At 40.5% G+C, this 23,639-nt stretch overlaps 1 protein-coding gene across 1 annotated transcript in view; it reads left to right on the top strand.

The window, feature by feature from the left end:
- Positions 1-23,639, top strand: part of BCL9 (BCL9 transcription coactivator) — a 346,838-nt gene that overhangs the window by 234,000 nt on the left and 89,199 nt on the right. The window contains 16 exon segments of the mRNA XM_053705893.1: positions 21,457-21,927; positions 21,930-22,088; positions 22,090-22,293; positions 22,295-22,358; positions 22,361-22,504; positions 22,507-22,560; positions 22,563-22,621; positions 22,623-22,676; positions 22,678-22,995; positions 22,997-23,069; positions 23,072-23,152; positions 23,155-23,258; positions 23,260-23,365; positions 23,368-23,537; positions 23,539-23,577; positions 23,579-23,639. Coding sequence (XP_053561868.1) covers positions 21,457-21,927; positions 21,930-22,088; positions 22,090-22,293; positions 22,295-22,358; positions 22,361-22,504; positions 22,507-22,560; positions 22,563-22,621; positions 22,623-22,676; positions 22,678-22,995; positions 22,997-23,069; positions 23,072-23,152; positions 23,155-23,258; positions 23,260-23,365; positions 23,368-23,537; positions 23,539-23,577; positions 23,579-23,639 — 2,161 coding nt within the window.

Here is a 23,639-nt window from a genome sequence, read left to right as displayed (position 1 = left end):
TAACATTCCTTTCAAGGGGAAAACGCTGTTTGGCCCTGACTTGAAAGAGATTATTTCTGATATCACTGGGGGCAAGGGCCACGCCCTTCCTCAGGATAGGTCTTTCAAGGCCAAAAATAAACCTAATTTTCGTCCCTTTCGCAGAAACGGACCAGCCCCAAGTGCTACGTCCTCTAAGCAAGAGGGTAATACTTCTCAAGTCAAGCCAGCCTGGAGGCCAATGCAAGGCTGGAACAAAGGTAAGCAGGCCAAGAAACCTGCCACTGCTACCAAGACAGCATGAGATGTTGGCCCCCGATCCGGGACCGGATCTGGTGGGGGGCAGACTCTCTCTCTTCGCTCAGGCTTGGGCAAGAGATGTTCTGGATCCTTGGGCGCTAGAAATAGTCTCCCAAGGTTATCTTCTGGAATTCAAGGGGCTTCCCCCAAGGGGGAGGTTCCACAGGTCTCAATTGTCTTCAGACCACATAAAAAAACAGGCATTCTTACATTGTGTAGAAGACCTGTTAAAAATGGGAGTGATTCATCCTGTTCCATTAGGAGAACAAGGGATGGGGTTCTACTCCAATCTGTTCATAGTTCCCAAAAAAGAGGGAACGTTCAGACCAATCTTAGATCTCAAGATCCTAAACAAGTTTCTCAAGGTTCCATCGTTCAAAATGGAAACCATTCGAACAATTCTTCCTTCCATCCAGGAAGGTCAATTCATGACCACGGTGGATTTAAAGGATGCGTATCTACATATTCCTATCCACAAGGAACATCATCGGTTCCTAAGGTTCGCATTTCTGGGCAAGCATTACCAGTTTGTGGCACTTCCGTTCGGATTAGCCACTGCTCCAAGAATTTTCACAAAGGTACTAGGGTCCCTTCTAGCGGTGCTAAGACCAAGGGGCATTGCAGTAGTACCTTACTTGGACGACATACTGATTCAAGCGTCGTCCCTTCCACAAGCAAAGGCTCACACGGACATTGTCCTGGACTTTCTCAGATCTCACGGGTGGAAAGTGAACGTAGAAAAAAGTTCTCTATCTCCGTCAACAAGGGTTCCCTTCTTGGGAACAATAATAGACTCCTTAGAAATGAGGATTTTTCTGACAGAGGCCAGAAAATCAAAACTTCTAAACTCTTGTCAAATACTTCATTCTGTTCCTCTTCCTTCCATAGCGCAGTGCATGGAAGTAATAGGTTTGATGGTAGCGGCAATGGACATAGTTCCTTTTGCGCGAATTCATCTAAGACCATTACAACTGTGCATGCTCAGTCAGTGGAATGGGGATTATACAGACTTGTCTCCGACGATACAAGTAGATCAGAGGACCAGAGATTCACTCCGTTGGTGGCTGTCCCTGGACAACCTGTCACAGGGGATGAGCTTCCGCAGACCAGAGTGGGTCATTGTCACGACCGACGCCAGTCTGGTGGGCTGGGGCGCGGTCTGGGGACCCCTGAAAGCTCAGGGTCTTTGGTCTCGGGAAGAATCTCTTCTCCCGATAAATATTCTGGAACTGAGGGCGATATTCAATGCTCTCAAGGCTTGGCCTCAGCTAGCAAAGGCCAAATTCATACGGTTTCAATCAGACAACATGACGACTGTTGCGTACATCAACCATCAGGGGGGAACAAGGAGTTCCCTGGCGATGGAAGAAGTGACCAAAATCATTCAATGGGCGGAGACTCACTCCTGCCACTTGTCTGCAATCCACATCCCAGGAGTGGAAAATTGGGAAGCGGATTTTCTGAGTCGTCAGACATTTCACCCGGGGGAGTGGGAACTCCATCCGGAAATCTTTGCCCAAATTACTCAATTATGGGGCATTCCAGACATGGATCTGATGGCCTCTCGTCAGAACTTCAAGGTTCCTTGCTACGGGTCCAGATCCAGGGATCCCAAGGCGACTCTAGTAGATGCACTAGTAGCACCTTGGACCTTCAAACTAGCTTATGTATTCCCGCCGTTTCCTCTCATCCCCAGGCTGGTAGCCAGGATCAATCAGGAGAGGGCATCGGTGATCTTGATAGCTCCTGCGTGGCCATGCAGGACTTGGTATGCAGACCTGGTGAATATGTCATCGGCTCCACCATGGAAGCTACCTTTGAGACGAGACCTTCTTGTTCAAGGTCCGTTCGAACATCCGAATCTGGTCTCACTCCAACTGACTGCTTGGAGATTGAACGCTTGATCTTATCAAAGCGAGGGTTCTCAGATTCTGTCATTGATACTCTTGTTCAGGCCAGAAAGCCTGTAACTAGAAAAATCTACCACAAAATATGGAAAAAATATATCTGTTGGTGTGAATCTAAAGGATTCCCTTGGGACAAGATAAAAATTCCTAAGATTCTATCCTTTCTTCAAGAAGGTTTGGAGAAAGGATTATCTGCAAGTTCTTTGAAGGGACAGATTTCTGCCTTGTCTGTGTTACTTCACAAAAAACTGGCAGCTGTGCCAGATGTTCAAGCCTTTGTTCAGGCTCTGGTTAGAATCAAGCCTGTTTACAAACCTTTGACTCCTCCTTGGAGTCTCAATTTAGTTCTTTCAGTTCTTCAGGGGGTTCCGTTTGAACCCTTACATTCCGTTGATATTAAGTTATTATCTTGGAAAGTTTTGTTTTTTGTTGCAATTTCTTCTGCTAGAAGAGTTTCAGAATTATCTGCTCTGCTGTGTTCTCCTCCTTATCTGGTGTTCCATGCAGATAAGGTGGTTTTGCGTACTAAACCTGGTTTTCTTCCGAAAGTTGTTTCTAACAAAAACATTAACCAGGAGATAGTCGTGCCTTCTTTGTGTCCGAATCCAGTTTCAAAGAAGGAACGCTTGTTGCACAATTTGGATGTAGTTCGTGCTCTAAAATTCGATTTAGATGCTACAAAGGATTTTAGACAAACATCTTCCTTGTTTGTTGTTTATTCTGGTAAAAGGAGAGGTCAAAAAGCAACTTCTACCTCTCTCTCTTTTTGGCTTAAAAGCATCATCAGATTGGCTTACGAGACTGCCGGATGGCAGCCTCCTGAAAGAATCACAGCTCATTCCACTAGGGCTGTGGCTTCCACATGGGCCTTCAAGAACGAGGCTTCTGTTGATCAGATATGTAAGGCAGCGACTTGGTCTTCACTGCACACTTTTACTAAATTTTACAAATTTGATACTTTTGCTTCTTCTGAGGCTATTTTTGGGAGAAAGGTTTTGCAAGCCGTGGTGCCTTCCATCTATGTGACCTGATTTGCTCCCTCCCTTCATCCGTGTCCTAAAGCTTTGGTATTGGTTCCCACAAGTAAGGATGACGCCGTGGACCGGACACACCAATGTTGGAGAAAACAGAATTTATGTTTACCTGATAAATTACTTTCTCCAACGGTGTGTCCGGTCCACGGCCCGCCCTGGTTTTTTAATCAGGTCTGATAATTTATTTTCTTTAACTACAGTCACCACGGTATCATATGATTTCTCCTATGCAAATATTCCTCCTTTACGTCGGTCGAATGACTGGGGAAGGCGGAGCCTAGGAGGGATCATGTGACCAGCTTTGCTGGGCTCTTTGCCATTTCCTGTTGGGGAAGAGAATATCCCACAAGTAAGGATGACGCCGTGGACCGGACACACCGTTGGAGAAAGTAATTTATCAGGTAAACATAAATTCTGTTTTTCGAATAAAGTTTGATTATTTTTTTGTGTGTGATCCATGCACTAGATTAATTTGGGTTGGAATAGAGTGCTTGTATAGTATCCCTTTTTCAGTTCTCTAAACTGAATTAGTAAGTGCATGAATTTGATACATAGCACCTATCAGCCACAATATAATAACAAGAAGGGCCTAAGTAGTGGCAGTATCCCTCATAGAATAGACTTTAAAAGTAGTGCCATCAGAACTCCTACACTTTTAAAAAAAATACTAGAAACCTGAGCACCCTGAGATTTATTAAGCCAGGAGTGTAACCTCCAGATTTTTTTTTATTTAATTTTTTAGATTTTTAAATGGTTCCCATAAGCACTCATAGTACCATTTTAGCTGTTTGCATCGTCTCACATTTTCCTTTCCATTTATTTGTTATACATAGCTTTTAATAGCGTGTGAACTATGTCTCATTGTGAATAGATTAATCACCATCTACTGGGAGGTTGACTGTCCAGTCTCCCCCCCCCCTTTTTTTTTTTTATTAGATACAAAAAAATAAATTCTGGCTAATTGCAGCTATTTAAAAACAAAATTATAATAATACTTTGCATTAGTTTTATTTGGTTATAACTAAATGGACGATACCAGAAAAATGTAAACTTTCATGATTCAGATAGGGCATTCAGTTTTCCAATATTACTTCTATTATTTTTAGGTGGCCAGCAACAAAGTTGCAGGACAACCTATTGTTATTGTTCGGATTATTATTATTATTATTATTATTATTATTATTATTATTATTCTTTTTATTCCGCCAAGCTTTGTATTCAATTGCCCATAACTGCTTAACTGTTTTTGCAAAGCTCTTAAAATCAGGTATGCTGGTACAGCCTATTGCTGTGCTACATCTCATGCAAAATTGAACTCATAGGTCACATGCTCTGGCAGCCATATTGCTTTTTGCGACAAATTTCGACAAACGCTTAAAAATCTTTAGCTCTGGAACTGCTTATGTTACAACTTTGAAACTCGCTCTGCTTAGTGCTACTATGACCTGAAATTGCTATTGCTCAAGAGAAGTGCCCAGGTCACATGATGTGGCAGCCATCTTGCATTTTGCGAAAATATTCAAACATCTTCTTCTCCTAAACCGCTTAGTGCAATGACGCCCAATTTTGCACATATGCTCCTTGCAAGCTCGTCTACCAAGTTTGTTCAAACTGCGATTTTTCCATTATCAACATGGCTGCTGTGAGACATTAACCTTTTTATCGCCATTTAATTGCGTAATTTTGCACTTTATACATTAGTTTTACAATATTTAACAATATTACAGTGTAATAGACACATGATTACACACAGTCATAACCCTTAAAGACAATATTGCAGTTAAAATTCGCATTGCGCAATCGCCTTCGTGAAATAAAACATTTGCAAATTTTCATGAAACTTCTGCAAATTGTAGAGGTCTATAGTGAGCATTAGTATGTGCAATTTGAAAGCCATACATTGCATAGCTTGGCGGCCATTTTGTTTCGTATGCGCCATTTTTAAAAACTATAAAAATCTTCTTCTCCGAAACCGCTTATGGGACAGACTTGAAATTTTGTTTATAGAGTTATCTTATGACTAACATTCAGATTTGTTCAAGAGAAGTTGATACGTCATGTGGTTTGGCAGCCATTTTGAATTGTTCAAAATTGCTTAACGATATATTTAAATTCATAATAAAACAAAAACCGTTTTACAAAAATGCTTTATTTTTGCCATGTTTATTGACATCTATAGTGAGCACTATTGTGCGTAATATGGAGGCTGTATATCTTACGATCGGGCAGCCATCTTGGTTTACGCGAACATTTCGAAAGTCTATTTTCTCTGCAACCGCTTATGTAAGAACTGTGAAATTTGCTGTACAGTCTTATATTGTTACCTAGATTCACAATTGCTCATTAGGAGAGAATCAGTCACATGATGCGGCAGCAATATCGGTTTTATGTTTTATCGTAATTATTTGTAATTCAATACTTCCTCTTTTGAGTCAATTGCTCACAAAACACAAATTACTTATGCTAAACTCTTGAAATCAGGTACGCTGGTATAGCCTATTGCAATGCTACATATCATGCAATATTGAACTCATAGGTCATAAGGTTACGCAGCCATTTTGTTTTTTGCGACAAATTTCGAGAACTGCTTAATAATCTTTAGCTCTGGAACTGCTTATGTTGCAACTTTGAAACTTGCTGTGCTTAGTGATGCTATGACCTAGATTTTCCATTGCTCCACAGAAGTGATTTAGTCACATGATGTAGCAACCATCTTCCATTTTGCGAAAATATTTAAACATCTTCTTCTCTTAAACTGCTTAATGCAATAAAGCGCAATTTTGCACGTATGCTCGTTGCAAGGTCCTCTACCAACATTGTTAAACTTGCGATTTTTCCATAATCAACATGACTGCTGTGAGACATTAACCTTTCTATCGCCATTTAATTGCGTAATTTTGCACTTTATGCATTAGTTTTACAATATTTAACAATATTACAGTGTAATAGACACATGATTACACATAGTCATAACCCTTAAAGACAATATTGCAGTTAAAATTCGCATTGCGCAGTCGCCTTCGTGAAATAAAACATTTGCAAATTTTCATGAAACTTCTGCAAATTGTAGAGGTCTATAGTGAGCATTAGTATGTGCAATTTGAAAGCCATACATTGCATAGCTTGGCGGCTAGTTTGTTTCGTATGCGCCATTTTTAAAATCTATAAAAATCTTCTCCATAACCGCTTATGGGACAGACTTGAAATTTTGTTTATAGAGTTATCTTATGACTAACATTCAGATTTGTTCAAGAGAAGTTGATACGTCATGTGGTTTGACAGCCATTTTGAATTGTTCAAAATTGCTTAACGATATATTTAAATTCATAATAAAACAAAAACCGTTTTACAAAAATGCTTTATTTTTGCCATGTTTATTGACATCTATAGTGAGCACTATTGTGTATAATATAGAGGCTGTATATCTTACGATCGGGCAGCCATCTTGGTTTACGCGAAAATTTCGAAAGTCTATTTTCTCTGCAACCGCTTATGTAAGAACTGTGAAATTTGCTGTACAGTCTTATATTGTAACCTAGAGTCACAGTTGTTCATGTTGAAGGAATTAGTCACAAGCTGTGGCAGCCATATTGGTTTACGCAAAAAATTTGAAACTGTGTTTTCTTTCCAACGGCTTATGTTAAAACTGTGAAATTTGCTGTATAACCATATATTGTCACCTAGAGTTAAATTTGTTCATGTTGAAAGTATAGGTCATATGGTGTGGCAGCCATTTTAAAAAACGCAAACATTTCGAAAATGTGTTTATTTTCCAAATGCTTATGTTAGAACTGTAAACAGTTGTTATATAGCTTTATTTTGTGACATAACTACTTATATGGCATTGCAAAAATAATGCGCTGGCCACCTCTATTGCTGCTTGCAGCTATATTTTTTACTTTGTTTTCTTGGTATCTTCTATTAAACAAATATTTAGTGGATTAGATGGCGCTAGAAGAGCTGTGGGTTATATGAAAATGTTCTTAAGTTATAAGATAGGTCCCAAATTATATTCCTGTCTCACACCAATTTGAATACAGTCATAAAGATTTTTTGGAACAGATATATATCCGAGTCTGAATTAATACAAATAAACAGTTTATTTAACATAATTGATAACACTTTAAAAACTCCTTATAAAAAATTGTTAACATCCAACATCCTTTCACCACTCATCCACACTTAAAATCGTAGTGTCTACAACCTACACTCTTCTAATTGGTATCTGAAATTAGAATAAAACAATATTCTTTGTAGAAACTATGTCCACTCTATCTTAATATGTGACTTTGATATATGATATTTTTAAATAAAACAATGCAAAGTAAGTATCTTATGATCCTAATAGATACAGTTGGCTGTTAAATCAGTTATAATTAGGCAGCAGTGTGTACAGGTAAGCTATTCTGAATATTGAGACAAGAGTCTTATCGATTGCTTGCAGGTATTGCAATCTATGTATGCAACAACTTTTTCCACTTGTGTCCTTTGGTGCAATATTAACAGCACTAGCACATCTCCTTTATGTTCTATCTCTAAGAATTTAGGGACTCCAATTTTAGTCCTGATGGAAACACACTTGTATAGTCACTGTTATTTTGAGTCAGGATATAACTTGTATTCAAGCTTAATAACGAATTCTAAGAGCAAACAAAGTTCTCCAAATATGTATAAAAAGTTCTCCAAACATGTATAAAAAGTAGAGATTGTATCCAATGATCTTCTAGATATAGAGGGATAGATATCCGAAAACCAGGTTGGTCTCTTACCTCTCTTATGTGTCTGCAGTGAGTCTCGAGCTGTCACTCATACATAATCTCACCTGCTTTTGGCTGTTCTGTCCGGCTCTATGCCTCCGGCTATGACACGCCGTGCACTGCGCGTCCTTTTATACCGGGTCCGCTTTTGGTTGCCTTCACTTGCGCAAGACTTTATTTCCAATACTCATTGGTCGCAGCTTAATTTAGATGACACTTTCTCTGCTCTTAAGTACTAGGTACGCAGAGATTTTAACTTCTTCTTAGTAACGCTTCGCAATTTCCTCAGTTCTTTCAACTTTAAATCGTATACAGTCCTTCTACGCATTTCACCCCTCAGGTTGGGGCTTTTTCAAGATGGTATCTTCTATTGAAGAGCATACCTATGAAGGCTCCAGAGCATGCACCTATCCAAAGCACTTTTCGACAACCAGGGATCAGTACTGGGCCCTGTTCTTTTTAATATTTGTGTAAGGTCATTAGTTCTTTGCAGTATGAAATTGCTTTACAATGGGATTTACAACAACCTGAAGAATGGGCTGGTAAATGGAAAATGAGATTTAATACTGGACAAAGTAAGGGTCTACATTGTTGTAGAAAAAATAAGCAGGCAATCTATTATTAAAAATGGGACTATACTTAGCAAGACAAAGGAGGAAAGGGATTTGGGCGTATTGATTAAAAAGCTGCAATTCAATGTGCACAATGTAGAGCAGCAGCTAATAAGATACTATCATATATTAAGAGGTATTAATGCAAGGAAAATCTATTAAAGGCCCATATACAGAGTTGGTTGAGAGGTAACAATTTAAGGCTGGAGGAAAGGAGATTTAATCACTAGCAACGCTAATGTTTTTTTCACCGTAAGAGCAATCAAATTGTGGAACTTATTTCCTAAGGAGTTAGTGAATGCCAACACCTTAGATACATTTAAAAATGGCTTATTCTGAGATATGATTGCTTGTGTTAATATGGAATTTTATGTCAAGACAATTATTTTAAGCTCAATTGGAGCATTTTATTGTAAATAATGTAGTCGCTGTATAGATTGGACTCAATGGGCTTCTGTCTTCTTTCCACCTCATCTTCTATGTTACTATTTGGCAGGATTCTTTGTAACAATGTTGTACACTGAGAACTAGAGGGCTTTAGTGTTTGCAATAAAGTATAACATTAAAAAATATTGTTGCAAGCACTGCTGCTGTATAGAACTTAAAGGATAGAAAGGCCAAAAAGAAAATGCATTTCAATTGCAAATATATGCTTTGGCCACCATATACTTTCGTTAGATGAAAGGCTTCTAGTAAAAGTTATTAGTGTTTTTCAGTGGCGTACGCACATATCCTGTGAGGGCCTGTGCACCAGTATTGAAACACCTCAGAGAATTAGCAGTGGGCTTGTATGACACAAATTATGTCTTCAGAAGCAATACACACCCGCAAGCTCTTTGAGCAGGCATGTTGTGTGAATAATGGTGCTCAGGCCTTCACAGGATATGTGTAAAAATGCTTATTTCTTTCATGTAATTAGCAAGAGTCCATGAGCTAGTGACGTATGGGATATACATTCCTACCAGGAGGGGCAAAGTTTCCCAAACCTCAAAATGCCTATAAATACACCCCTCACCACACCCACAATTCAGTTTTACAAACTTTGCCTCCTGTGGAGGTGGTGAAGTAAGTTTGTGCTAGATTCTACGTTGATATGCGCTCCGCAGCAGGTTGGAGCCCGGTTTTCCTCTCAGCGTGCAGTGAATGTCAGAGGGATGTGAAGAGAGTATTGCCTATTTGAATTCAATGATCTCCTTCTACGGGGTCTATTTCATAGGTTCTCTGTTATCGGTCGTAGAGATTCATCTCTTACCTCCCTTTTCAGATCGACGATATACTCTTATATATACCATTACCTCTACTGATTCTCGTTTCAGTACTGGTTTGGCTTTCTACTACATGTAGATGAGTGTCCTGGGGTAAGTAAGTCTTATTTTCTGTGACACTCTAAGCTATGGTTGGGCACTTTTATATAAAGTTCTAAATATATGTGTTTAAACATTTATTTGCCTTGATTCAGAATGTTCAACGTTCCTTATTTTCAGACAGTCAGTTTCATATTTGGGATAATGCATATGAATAATTCAATTTTTTCTTACCTTAAAATTTGACTTTTTTTCCTGTGGGCTGAAAATGCTTCATTTTATTGCGTCATTCTTGGCGCAAAAATTTTCTTGTCATTTCCGGCGTCATACGTGTTTTTGCGCCAAAAAATGTCGGCGTTACCGGATGTGGCGCCTTTTTTGGCGCTAAAAAATTTGAGCGTCATTGTTGTTTCCACAATATTTAAGTCTCATTTATTGCTTCTGGTTGCTAGAAGCTTGTTCATTGGCATTTTTTTCCCATTCCTGAAACTGTCATTTAAGGAATTTGATCAATTTTGCTTTATATGTTGTTTTTTCTATTACATATTGCAAGATGTCTCAGATTGCTTATGAATCAGAAGCCACTTCTGGAAAAACGCTTAACTGAGTTTCAGTTCTACCAAAGCTAAGTTCATTTATTTCAAATGTTATAAATGTTTATCTTTAGCTATGGTTTGTAATAAGTTACTATGTTATACTTTTACATGCGGAATCCATTAGTATTTATGCTTTATATATTTCCATTCTTACAAGAAATATTTAGAAGATTTATAAGAAATATTTTTCTGATTCTATTTTAAAGGCTTTGTCTGACTTTGTGCCTTCTAATAAAATTTTTAGGTCTTTTTCTCTTTTTTAATTATTGAAGTTTCAAATGACCAACAACATACTGATTTATCCTTCTCTGATGATGTTTTTTTTCTTTCAGAAATTTTCTTCATCAGATATTGACACTAACAAATCTACTTTTTTATTATTTTTCTATTATTAAAGTACATTTGTTCTTTGTTGAAAAGGTGTTGATTATTTTGGATATTAAGGTAACTAGTTCTTTAAGACTAGCTGACATTATTTCTGCCTATTTATTTCTTCTGTGTTTTCAGAGGTTTTCTTTCCAATTCCCCATACTAGGGAATGGAATAGGCTGAGAATTTTCTTTTATTCCTTCTTCAAAGGTTTTAAACTATATTCTTTGCCAGCAGTTAAACTCAATTTGGAGGGTTCTCCAATTTATTGGGGCTATCTCTAATTCTACTAATTATGCTATTGTTTCTATAGCAAAATAGTATTTATTTTCCTTTAGATAGTTGTATCTTATTTATGGAAAATTATTTAGTTTCAGGTACTTTTCTTGGTCCTGTGATTTATTTGGATATTGCAATTGCTTCATTTTTTCTGTTTACTTTAAGATCAAGTATCAGATTATGATTTATTTTAGCATTGTTAAAGGGACAACATTTACTAGACTAGGTGCTGTTGCATTTGTCTTGTTGTTTTGCATTTATTGATTATGCAAGTCCACTGTATTGGCTGGTCCTTTAAACTGGACTATCATGCTAATAATTTCATTTGTGTCTTCATTTTATTGAATATTTTCGCAAATGAGGGTTAATCTATGTCTTTAGCTTTTTTAGCTAGAAGAATTTTATGATTTTTTTAAAAAAAATCAAAAAAAAAAATCCATATTTCTTTTGTTCTAAGATAATCAATTATTTGTTTTATAATTGGATTCAATTCTTAATTGTTACTCTGGGCTTCAAGATTGAGTTCTAAGACTAAAACTTTAAGCTTATACTGGTTTGGTTGTTCTTATTAAGGAACGAATTCCTGAGTTCTTTCCCAAGTAACATGTCTATAATTGGAGTTCGAAATCAGCTCCCTAATATTGCGATGTACGTGCCGTATTCCAGCTTGGCTGGTAAGGGGCAGGTTAAGGCTTCTTTGAAATTTATTTTGTCCAAATTTCTTTGATTTTATTCCAGTAAGGCTAACACTTTCTTTAACTGTGTTTCTGTCCTATATATTTTGGGTACTGTTGAAGCATGGCTGGGCACCCATGGGGTTCAAGCGCTGCTCAGACCTGGAATCTTCTCGGGTATTTCTTCCAGTTCCTTTTGAGGAACCGGGTTTTGGAGTTTTATTCAAACTATTTTGCCTTTTTATGGTCATTGATAGCATTATTTGTTTTCATTAGATACAATAAATGCATATTTTAATTTTTCTGTTTTCATTCAGATTATTTTCTGAGGATGCGGAATCTCATATGATTCACTTGCTCTTCAGGACATAGTTAGAGGATCTTTTTTTCAAAAGCTCTTGATTCCTCACACAAGGGTCACCTTTTTTAGGTTTCCAGATAGTTTGTTTCGCTGTCCTTGTCTCTATCAGACAAGGGATAATTTTATTGGGTTCCGTCTATCGGTACCTTTAGTCTCTATTATTTCCTTCAGTTGCTATATATGCATAGAAGTTTTAGGTCTTATGGCCACAGCATTGGATTCAATTCCCTTTGCTCATTTTCTCTAGAAAGAACCTTTCCAGTCTTTTATAAGTGTTGTTTCTTCAAGAACATGGTTGGAGGATCAATTTACCAAAAAGTTTGATTCCTCAGACAAGGGTAACCTTTTTAGGTTTCCTGATAGATTCAGTGTCCTTGATTCTGTCTCTGACGGACAAGAGGCGTCTGACATTGGTTTCAGCCTCAATCTTTCCCTTCGGTAGCCTTATGCATGGAAATTCTAGGTCTTACGACTGCTGCATTGGACGCGATCCCCTTTGCTCGTTTTCACATGCGACCTCTTCAGCTCTGTATACTGAACCAGTGGTGCAGGGATTATTCAAGATATCTCAATTAATATCTTTAAAACCGATTGTTCGACACACTCTGACGTGGTGGACAGACCACCATCGTTTAGTTCAGGGGGCTTCTTTTGTTCTTCCAACCTAGACTGTGATCTCAACAGATGCAAGGCTGACAGGTTGGGGAGCTGTATGGGGGTTTCTGACAGCACAAGGGGTTTGGGAATCTCAGGAGGCGAGATTACCAATCAACATTTTGGAACTCCGTGCAATTTTCAGAGCTCTTCAGTCGTGGCCTCTTCTAAAGAGTCGTTCATTTGTTTCCAGACGGACAATGTCACAACCGTGGCATATGTCAATCATCAAGGAGGAACTCACAGTCCTCTGGCTATGAAAGAAGTCTCTCTAATACTTGTATGGGCGGAATCCAGCTCCTGTCTAATTTTTGCGGTTCATATCCCAGGTATAGACAATTGGGAAGCGGATTATCTCAGTCACCAAACGCTACTTCCGGCTAATGGTTTCTTCACCCAGAGGTATTTCTTCAGATTGTTCAAATATGGGGACTTCCAGAAATAGATCTGATGGCTTCTCATCTAAACAAGAAGCTTCCCAGGTATCTGTCCAGATCCAGGGATCCTCAGGCGGAAGCAGTGGGTGCATTGTCACTTCCTTGGAAGTATCATCCTGCTTATATCTTTCCGCCTCTAGTTCTTTTTCCAAGATTCTAAAGGAGCGTTTGTTTATTCTGCTGGTGGCTCCAGCATGGCCTCACAGGTTTTGGTATGCAGATCTTGTCCGGATAGCCACTTGCCAACCGTGGACTCTTCCGTTAAGACCAGACCTTCTATCGCAAGGTCCTTTTTTCCATCAGGTTCTCAAATCCTTAAATTTGAAGGTATGGAGATTGAACGCTTGATTCTCAGTCATAGAGGTTTCTCTGACTCTGTGATTAATACTATGTTACAGGCTCGTAAAACTGTATCTAGGAAGATATATTCTCGAGTCTGGAAGATTTACATTTCTTGGTGTTTTTCTCATCATTTTTCTTGGCATTCTTTTAGAATTCCTAGAATTTTACAGTTTCTTCAGGATGGTTTGGATAAGGTTTCTCTGCAAGTTCCTTGAAAGGTCAAATCTCTGCTCTTTCTGTTCTTTTTCACAGAAAGATTGCTAGTCTTCCTGATATTCATTGTTTTGTACAAGCTTTGGCTCGTATAAAACCTGTTTTCTCCTGTTAAGTGTAGTCAGTCCACGGGTCATCCATTACTTATGGGATTATATCTCCTCCCTAACAGGAAGTTCAAGAGGATCACCCAAGCAGAGCTGCTATATAGCTCCTCCCCTCTACGTCATACCCAGTCATTCTCTTGCACCTAACTAATAGATAGGACGTGTGAGAGGACTGTGGTGTGTTAAACTTAGTTTTTATTTCTTCAATCAAAAGTTTGTTATTTTAAACGACACCGGAGTGTGTTGTTTCTTCTCAGGCAGCATTAGAAGAAGAATCTACCTGAGTTTGTCTATGATCTTAGCGGTTGTAACTAAGATCCACTTGCTGTTCTCGGCCATTCTGAGGAGTGAGGTAACTTCAGAACAGGGGATAGCAGGCAGGGCCCACCTGCAAGGAGGTATGTGCAGTAAATTATTTTCTAAGGAATGGAATTGACTGAGAAAATACTGCTAATACCGATGTAATGTAAGTGCAGCCTTAAATGCAGTAGTAGCGACTGGTATCAGGCTGATATGTATGTATGTATACTCTGAGGTATTTCTGGGGAATGGAATTTCACTAAGAAAATACTGTCTATATTAAAGTAATATTTGAGCCTGCACTGCAGTGAAAGCGACTAGCAGCAGGCTTATTAATAACACTTCATAATTTTCATTTTTAAAACGTTTACTGGCATGTTAATCGTTTTTTCTGAGGTACTTGGTGATAAAACTTTATGGGCATGATTTTTACCACATGGCTGTCGTTTTGTTTCTTAATAAAAACAGTTTACTGAGCTTCCCCACTGTTGTAATATGAGTGGGAGGGGCCTATTTTAGCGCTTTATTGCGCAGTAAAAATTTAGTCACAGTCTTCCTATTTCTTCCTCCATGATCCAGGACGTCTCTACAGAGCCCAGGGGTCTCCAAAACTAGTTTTGAGGGAGGTAATCACTCACAGCAGACCTGTGATAGTGTGTTTTGACTGTGATAAAAACGTTAATTATTAATTTGTTATCCGTTTTTGGGTATTAAGGGGTTAATCATCCATTTGCTGGTGGGTGCAATCCTTTGCTAACTTAATACATTTACTGTGAAAAATTGGTTGCTATAACTCTTTTGGTTCATTGTTATTTCAACTGTGACAGCCTTTTGTGCTTCTTAAAGGCACAGTAGCATTTTTTATATTGCTTATAAATTTATTTAGAAAAGTATTTCCAAGCTTGCTAGTCTCATTGCTAGTCTGTTTAAACATGTCTGACACAGATGAATCTATTTGTTCACTATGTTTAAAGGCCAATGTGGAGCCCAATAGAAATTTGTGTACTAATTGCATTGATGTTACTTTAAATAAAAGTCAATCTTTACATGTAAAGAAATTATCACCAGACAACGAGGGGGAAGTTATGCCGACTAACTCTCCTCACGTGTCAGTACCTTCGCCTCCCGCTCAGGAGGTGCGTGATATTGTGGCGCCAAGTACATCAGGGCGGCCCATACAAATCACTTTGCAAGACATGGCTAATGTTATGACTGAAGTACTATCTAAATTGCCAGAATTTAGGGGTAAACGCGATCACTCTGGGGTAAGAACAGAGTGCGCTGATAATAATAGAGCCATGTCTGATACTGCGTCACAATTTGCAGAACATGAGGACCGAGAGCTTCATTCTGTGGGTGACGGATCTGATCCAAGTAAACTGGATTCAGACATTTCAAATTTTAAATTTAAGCTTGAGAACCTCCGTGTATTACTAGGGGAGGTATTAGCGGCTCTGAATGATTGTAACACGGTTGCAATTCCAGAGAAAGTATGTAGGCTGGATAAATATTTTGCGGTACCGGTGTGTACTGACGTTTTTCCTATACCTAAAAGGCTTACAGAATTTGTTAACAAGGAGTGGGATAGACCCGGTGTGCCTTTTTCACCCCCTCCTATATTTAGAAAAATGTTTCCAATAGACGCCACCACACGGGACTTATGGCAGACGGTCCCTAAGGTGGAGGGAGCAGTTTCTACTCTGGCTAAGCGCACCACTATCCCGGTGGAGGATAGCTGTGCTTTTTCAGATCCAATGGATAAAAAGTTAGAGGGTTACCTTAAGAAAATGTTTGTTCAGCAAGGTTTTATATTACAACCCCTTGCATGCATTGCGCCTGTCACTGCTGCGGCGGCATTCTGGTTTGAGTCTCTGGAAGAGACCCTTAGCACAGCTCCATTGGATGAGATTATAAACAAGCTTAAAGTCCTTAAGCTAGCTAATTCATTTATTTCTGATGCCGTAGTACACTTAACCAAACTTACGGCTAAGAACTCCGGATTCGCCATTCAAGCACGTAGAGCGCTGTGGCTTAAATCCTGGTCAGCTGATGTGACTTCTAAATCTAAATTGCTTAATATTCCTTTCAAAGGGCAGACATTATTCGGGCCCGGTATGAAAGAAATTATCGCTGACATTACTGGAGGTAAGGGCCATGCCCTGCCTCAAGACAGGGCCAAACTAAGGGCTAAACAGTCTAATTTTCGTGCCTTTCGTAACTTCAAGGCAGGAGCAGCATCAACTTCCTCCGCTCCAAGACAGGAAGGAACTGTTGCTCGCTACAGACAGGGCTGGAAACCTAACCAGTCCTGGAACAAGGGCAAGCAGGCCAGAAAACCTGCTGCTGCCCCTAAGACAGCATGAAGTGAGGGCCCCCGATCCGGAAACGGATCTAGTGGGGGGCAGACTTTCTCTTCGCCCAGGCTTGGGCAAGAGATGTCCAGGATCCCTAGGCGTTGGAGATCATATCTCAGGGATATCTTTTGGACTTCAAAGCTTCTCCTCCACAAGGGAGATTTCATCTTTCAAGGTTGTCAGCAAACCAGATAAAGAAAGAAGCGTTTCTACGCTGTGTACAAGACCTCTTACTAATGGGAGTGGTCCACCCAGTTCCGCGGTCGGAACACGGACAAGGGTTTTATTCAAATCTGTTTGTGGTTCCCAAAAAAGAGCGAACCTTCAGACCAATCTTGGACTTAAAGATCCTAAACAAATTCCTAAGAGTTCTATCGTTCAAAATGGAAACTATTCGAACTATCTTACCCATGATCCAAGAGGGTCAGTACATGACCACAGTGGATTTAAAGGATGCCTACCTTCACATACCGATTCACAAGGATCATTACCGGTATCTAAGGTTTGCCTTCCTAGACAGGCATTACCAGTTTGTAGCTCTTCCCTTCGGGTTAGCTACGGCTCCAAGAATCTTTACAAAGGTTCTGGGCTCTCTTCTGGCGGTACTAAGACCGCGAGGCATATCAGTAGCTCCGTACCTAGACGACATTCTGATACAAGCGTCAAGTTTCCAAACTGCCAAGTCTCATACAGAGTTAGTTCTGGCATTTCTAAGGTCGCATGGGTGGAAGGTGAACGTAGAAAAGAGTTCTCTATTGCCACTCACAAGAGTTCCCTTCTTAGGGACTCTTATAGATTCTGTAGAAATGGAAATTTACCTGACGGAGGACAGGTTATCAAAACTTCTAAATGCTTGCCGTGTCCTTCATTCCATTCAACACCCGTCAGTGGCTCAGTGCATGGAGGTAATCGGCTTAATGGTAGCGGCAATGGACATAGTACCTTTTGCGCGCCTGCATCTCAGACCGCTGCAATTGTGCATGCTAAGTCAGTGGAATGGGGATTACTCAGATTTGTCCCCTCTGCTAAATCTGGATCAAGAGACGAGAGATTCTCTTCTATGGTGGCTTTCTCGGCCACATCTGTCCAAGGGGGATGCCCTTCCGCAGGCCAGATTGGACGATTGTAACAACAGACGCCAGCCTTCTAGGTTGGGGCGCAGTCTGGAATTCCCTGAAGGCTCAGGGATCATGGACTCAGGAGGAGAGACTCCTTCCAATAAACATTCTGGAATTAAGAGCAGTTCTCAATGCTCTTCTGGCTTGGCCTCAGATAGCAACTCTGAGGTTCATCAGGTTTCAGTCGGACAACATCACGACTGTGGCTTACATCAACCATCAAGGAGGAACAAGGAGTTCCCTAGCGATGATGGAAGTCTCAAAGATAATTCGCTGGGCAGAGTCTCACTCTTGCCACCTGTCAGCGATCCACATCCCAGGCGTGGAGAACTGGGAGGCGGATTTTCTAAGTCGCCAGACTTTTCATCCGGGGGAGTGGGAACTTCATCCGGAGGTGTTTGCCCAACTGTTTCATCATTGGGGCAAACCAGATCTGGATCTCATGGCGTCTCGCCAGAACGCCAAGCTTCCTTGTTACGGATCCAGGTCCAGGGACCCGGGAGCGGTACTGATAGATGCTCTGACAGCACCTTGGGTCTTCAACATGGCTTATGTGTTTCCACCCTTCCCGATGCTTCCTCGATTGATTGCCAGGATCAAACAGGAGAGAGCATCGATGATTCTAATAGCGCCTGCGTGGCCACGCAGGACCTGGTATTCAGATCTAGTGGACATGTCGTCCTGTCCACCATGGTCTCTGCCTCTGAGACAGGACCTTCTGATTCAGGGCCCTTCAAACATCCAAATCTAATTTCTCTGAGGCTGACTGCATGGAGATTGAACGCTTGATTCTATCAAAGCGGGGATTCTCGGAGTCAGTGATTGATACCTTAATACAGGCTAGGAAACCTGTTACCAGGAAAATTTACCATAAAATATGGCGTAAATACTTATATTGGTGCGAATCCAAGAGTTACTCATGGAGTAAGGTTAGGATTCCTAGGATATTGTCTTTTCTGCAAGAAGGTTTAGAAAAGGGTTTATCTGCTAGTTCGTTAAAGGGACAGATCTCAGCTCTGTCCTATCTTTTACACAAACGTCTGGCCGACGTTCCAGACGCTTCAGGCTTTTTGTCAGGCTTTGGCTAGGATTAAGCCTGTGTTTAAGACTGTTGCTCCGCCGTGTGGAGCTTAAACTTAGGTCTTAACGTTCTGCAAGGTGTTCCGTTTTGAACCCCTTCATTCCATTGAATATCAAGCTGTTATCTTGGAAAGTTCTGTTTTTAATGGCTATTTCCTCGGCCTCGAAGAGTCTCTGAGTTATCGGCCTTACATTGTGATTCTCCTTATCTGATTTTTCATTCAGATAAGGTAGTTCTGCGTACTAAACCTGGGTTCTTACCTAAGGTTAGTCCACTAGCAAGAATATCAATCAAGAGATTGTTGTTCCATCATTGTGCCCTAACCCTTCTTCAAAGAAGGAACGACTTCTGCACAATCTGGACGTCGTCCGTGCCCTGAAATTTTATTTGCAGGCAACTAAAGATTTTCGTCAAACTTCTCCCTGTTTGTCGTTTATTCTGGACAGAGGAGAGGTCAAAAAGCTTCGGCTACCTCTCTCTCTTTTTGGCTTCGTAGCATAATACGTTTAGCCTATGAGACTGCTGGACAGCAGCCTCCTGAAAGGATACAGCTCATTCTACTAGAGCTGTGGCTTCCACTTGGGCCTTTAAGAATGAGGCCTCTGTTTTGAACAGATTTGCAAGGCTGCAACTTGGTCTTCACTTCACACTTTTTCAAAATTTTACAAATTTGACACTTTTGCTTCTTCGGAGGGCTTGTTTTTGGGAGAAAGGTTCTACAGGCAGTGGTTCCTTCCGTGTAAAGATCCTGCCTGTCCCTCCCGTCATCCGTGTACTTTTAGCTTTGGTATTGGTATCCCATAAGTAATGGATGACCCGTGGACTGACTACACTTAACAGGGGAAAATATAATTTTGCTTACCTGATAAATTCATTTCTCCTGTAGTGTAGTCAGTCCACGGCACCGCCCTGTTTTTTACGGCAGGTCTAAATTTTAAATTAAACTCCAGTCACCACTGCACCCTATAGTTTTCTCCTTTCTCGTTTGGTTTCGGGTCGAATGGACTGGGTATGACGTAGAGGGGAGGAGCTATATAGCAGCTCTGCTTGGGTGATCCTCTTGCACTTCCTGTTAGGGAGGAGATTAATCCCATAAGTAATGGATGACCCGTGGACTGACTACACTACAGGAGAAATGAATTTATCAGGTAAGCATAAATTATATTATTTTCTTCTCCTTGGAGTTTGAATTTGGTTTCTGGGGGCTCTTCAAGCTCACTCCATTTGAACCTATGCATTCGCTGGACATTAAATTACTTTCTTGGAAAGTTTTGTTTTCTTTTGGCCATCTCTTCTGCTAGAAGAGTTTCTGAATTATCTGCTCTTTCTTGTGAGTCTCCTTTTCTGATTTTTCATCAGGATAAGGCGGTGTTGCGAACTTCTTTTAAATTTTTACCTAAGGTTGTGAATTCTAACAACATTAGTAGAGAAATTGTGGTTCCTTCATAGTGTCCTAATCCTAAGAATTCTAAGGGAAAAGTTGTTGGCATTCTTTGGATGTAGTTAGAGTTTTGAAATATTATGTTGAAGCTATTAAGGATTTCCGAAAGACTTCTAGTCTATTTGTATCTTTTCCGGTTCTAGGAAAGGTCAGCCGGCTTCTGCCATCTTCTTTGGCATCTTGGTTAAAACTTTGTTTCATCATGCCTATGTCGAGTCGGGTAAAACTCTGCCTCAAAGGATTACAGCTCATTCTACTAGGTCAGTTTCTACTTCCCTGGGCGTATAGGAATGAAGCTTCAGTTGATCGGATTTGCAAAGCAGCCACTTGGTCTTCTTTGCATACTTTTTGTAAAATTCTACCATTTGATGTGTTTTCTTCTTCTGAAGCAGTTTTTGGTAGAAAAGTACTTCAGGCAGCTGTTTCAGTTTGATTCTTCTGCTTATAATTTCAGTTTTTTTCATTATAAGATTTAAACTTATTTTGGGTGTGGATTTTTTTCAGCGGATTGGCTGTCTTTATTTTATCCCTCCCTCTCTAGTGACTCTTGCGTGGAAGATCCGAATCTTGGGTAGTCATTATCCCATACGTCACTAGCTCATGGACTCTTGCTAATTACATGAAGAAAACATAATTTATGTAAGAACCTTACCTGATAAATTCATTTCTTTCATATTAGCAAGAGTCCCATGAGGACCCACCCTTTTTTGTGGTGTTTATGATTTTTTTGTATAAAGCACAATTATTCCAATCCCTTATTTTTTATGCTTTCGCACTTTTTTCTTATCTCCCACTTCCTTGGCTATACGATAAACTGATTTGTGGGTGTGGTGAGGGGTGTATTTATAGGCATTTTGAGGTTTGGGAAAACTACCCCCTCCTGGTAGGAATGTATTTCCCATACGTCACTAGCTCATGGACTCTTTGCTAATATGAAAGGAATGAATTTATCAGGTAAGTTCTTACATAAATCTATGTTATTTCAAATTGAAATGCACCATTCACATTTCATTTTTGACCTTTCTATCCCTTTAAGATACATGCAAAACTCCTGATCCTAGGTATTGATTCTTCAACAAATTCTACCAAGAGAACAAAGTGAATGATAATACTGTAGAAGCAAATTGGAAAGGCTTTTCTGAATGATGAAATGTGCATATGTATGTGTTTCTAGCTTGAGGTATAGTTAAAGTAGATATTAATCTTGTGCTTTTCTAATTTTTTTTTCTTCTTCTCAGAACACTCAGATATCGACAAATATAAGAAGCGAACCTAAAAGTAATCCTCGAGCACCAACCCCCCAGGAGCAGAACCATTCACAACCGGCCAAAGTGCAACCAAATCAACCCGGGCCTGTACTACCGCCCAAGCCTGCAGGCTCTCACTGTTCAATAGGACAAGATAGCGGTGAGAGTAAAATAGCAGCCAACAGCCCTGCTAGTGTTTTACAAAGTGAAGGATGTGGACAAAGTTCTACTCCTAACAATCAAGTTGCTAGTCCTTTATCCCAGGGGAATGTTGTCCCTTCAGGTGATACAAAGACTGAAACAAAAAACTCCTCTCAGCAGGTACCTGGTGGGGATCAGACAAATTTAGGTGACAATCCTGATGGGCTTTCTCAAGAGCAATTAGAACACAGAGAACGTTCTTTACAAACCCTTAGAGATATTCATCGTATGTTGTTTCCTGATGAGAAAGAGTTTTGCTCTAAAAGGACATTACAGGCCAAAGTGGGGGACCTCAACCGAATTCTGGAATGCTGGACAATCCCCAGAAGAAACTTGAAGGGCCAATACAAGCAATGATGGCTCAGTCACAAAATTTAGGTAAAGGCCCAGGACCACATCCTGATGGAGGTATTCCATTTGGAACCCCAGGGACACGAGGACATGCCTTTTTCACCAGAGGATATGGTACCTCCACCAATGAATCCTCAGCCTGGACAGGATCACCTCGACACATGACTCCAGAACAGTGTGGCACTGGCTAAATTGCAACAAGAATTCTATGATGAAAAGAGACGCAAACAGGAGCAGGCTGTAGTGCAGCAGCGTTCCTTACAAGATATGATGGTACAACCAACATGGACCTAGAGGCATGGTTAGAGGCCCTCCTCCTCCTTATCAAATTAATCCTGGGAAACCTGGGGTCCTGGGGGGCCTGAGCCTTTTGCTGATGGAATTGGTATGCCACATCCTATGCCACCAAAAGGTATGCCCCCACATCCAAATGTGCCTGGAAGCCAAATGCACGTTTGCCTGGATTTTGTTGGAATGATGAACCCTGACATGAAGGACCTAATGTTCCCAATCCTGCCTCCAGATCAGGACTTCCAGGTGTTAACTGCCTGATGAGGTGTCACAAATTCAAGATGGACGCAACTTTCCTCCCGGACAAAGCATTATTCAGTGGCCCAGGGCGAGGTGAAAGATTTCCTCACCCCCAAGGTTTGCCAGAAAGAGATTTTTCATCCACATGTTTCAGAAAAACAACTTGGTATGCCACCTGGTATTGGCATGGAGGGAATTAGACCTGTAATGGAAATGAATAGAGGGATGCCTCCCCAAAGGAATATGGAACCTGGAAGTGGTCTATTCCCTCGCATGCCTGGAGATTCAGCACTGAGCCCCTCAAGGATGGAATTCCAAAAGGGGATGCCTCCAAATATGGGCCCAAACAGAGATGTAGAATTTGGCTTGGGTCACGGAAACATGAACATGAAGGTTGATATGAACCTAAATGTCAATATGAATTCTAACCAGCAGTTAATGTCTCAGGAAAATGAGAGAGGTGGTTATGGGGTCTGAGGAAATTATTAAAATGAGGTCAGGCAATTCTGAGATGCTTAGTAACAGCAAAAAATGCATTCTGTTCCATTTGAGCACTCCCAACCAGAATATGGCATGAGTTCCAGGCCTTTTCTTAATATGCCCCATGGTCAGGAGGAGTTTTAAGAAATCCCAGAGAACAGATGGGGCCAGATCAAAGGACTAATAGCAGATTAAGCCACATGCCACCACTACCTCTCAACCCTAACAATAAACCCGGGCAACCTCAGTGTTGCACCTCCTGGTCAGCGCAGCATGGGACGTAAACCTTTGGATAATGTTTCTGTTTCAGGTGGTCAAGTGAACTCTCCTGGTGTAAATCATTAAAATCACCAACCATGCGGCAGGTTCAGTCTCCAATGCTGGGTCCCTTCTGTATTCTTAAATCTCCTCAAACACCGTCTCAGTTAGCGGGGATGTTGACAGGATCAACAGCTGCAGCTGCTGCTTCCATTAAGTCCCCACCTGTTATGGGGTCTGCTGCTGCTTCTCCCTGTTCACCTAAAGTCTCCGTCCCTTCCTGTACCTTCCCCCAGGTTGGACATCCTCTCCTAAGCCATCCAATGCAAAGTCCAGGAATACCCCAAACCAGC

The sequence above is a fragment of the Bombina bombina genome, chromosome 3, assembly GCF_027579735.1.
Source record: "Bombina bombina isolate aBomBom1 chromosome 3, aBomBom1.pri, whole genome shotgun sequence".
Lineage (NCBI taxonomy): Eukaryota > Metazoa > Chordata > Amphibia > Anura > Bombinatoridae > Bombina > Bombina bombina.
This window is presented reverse-complemented; position numbering and strand designations above follow the sequence as displayed.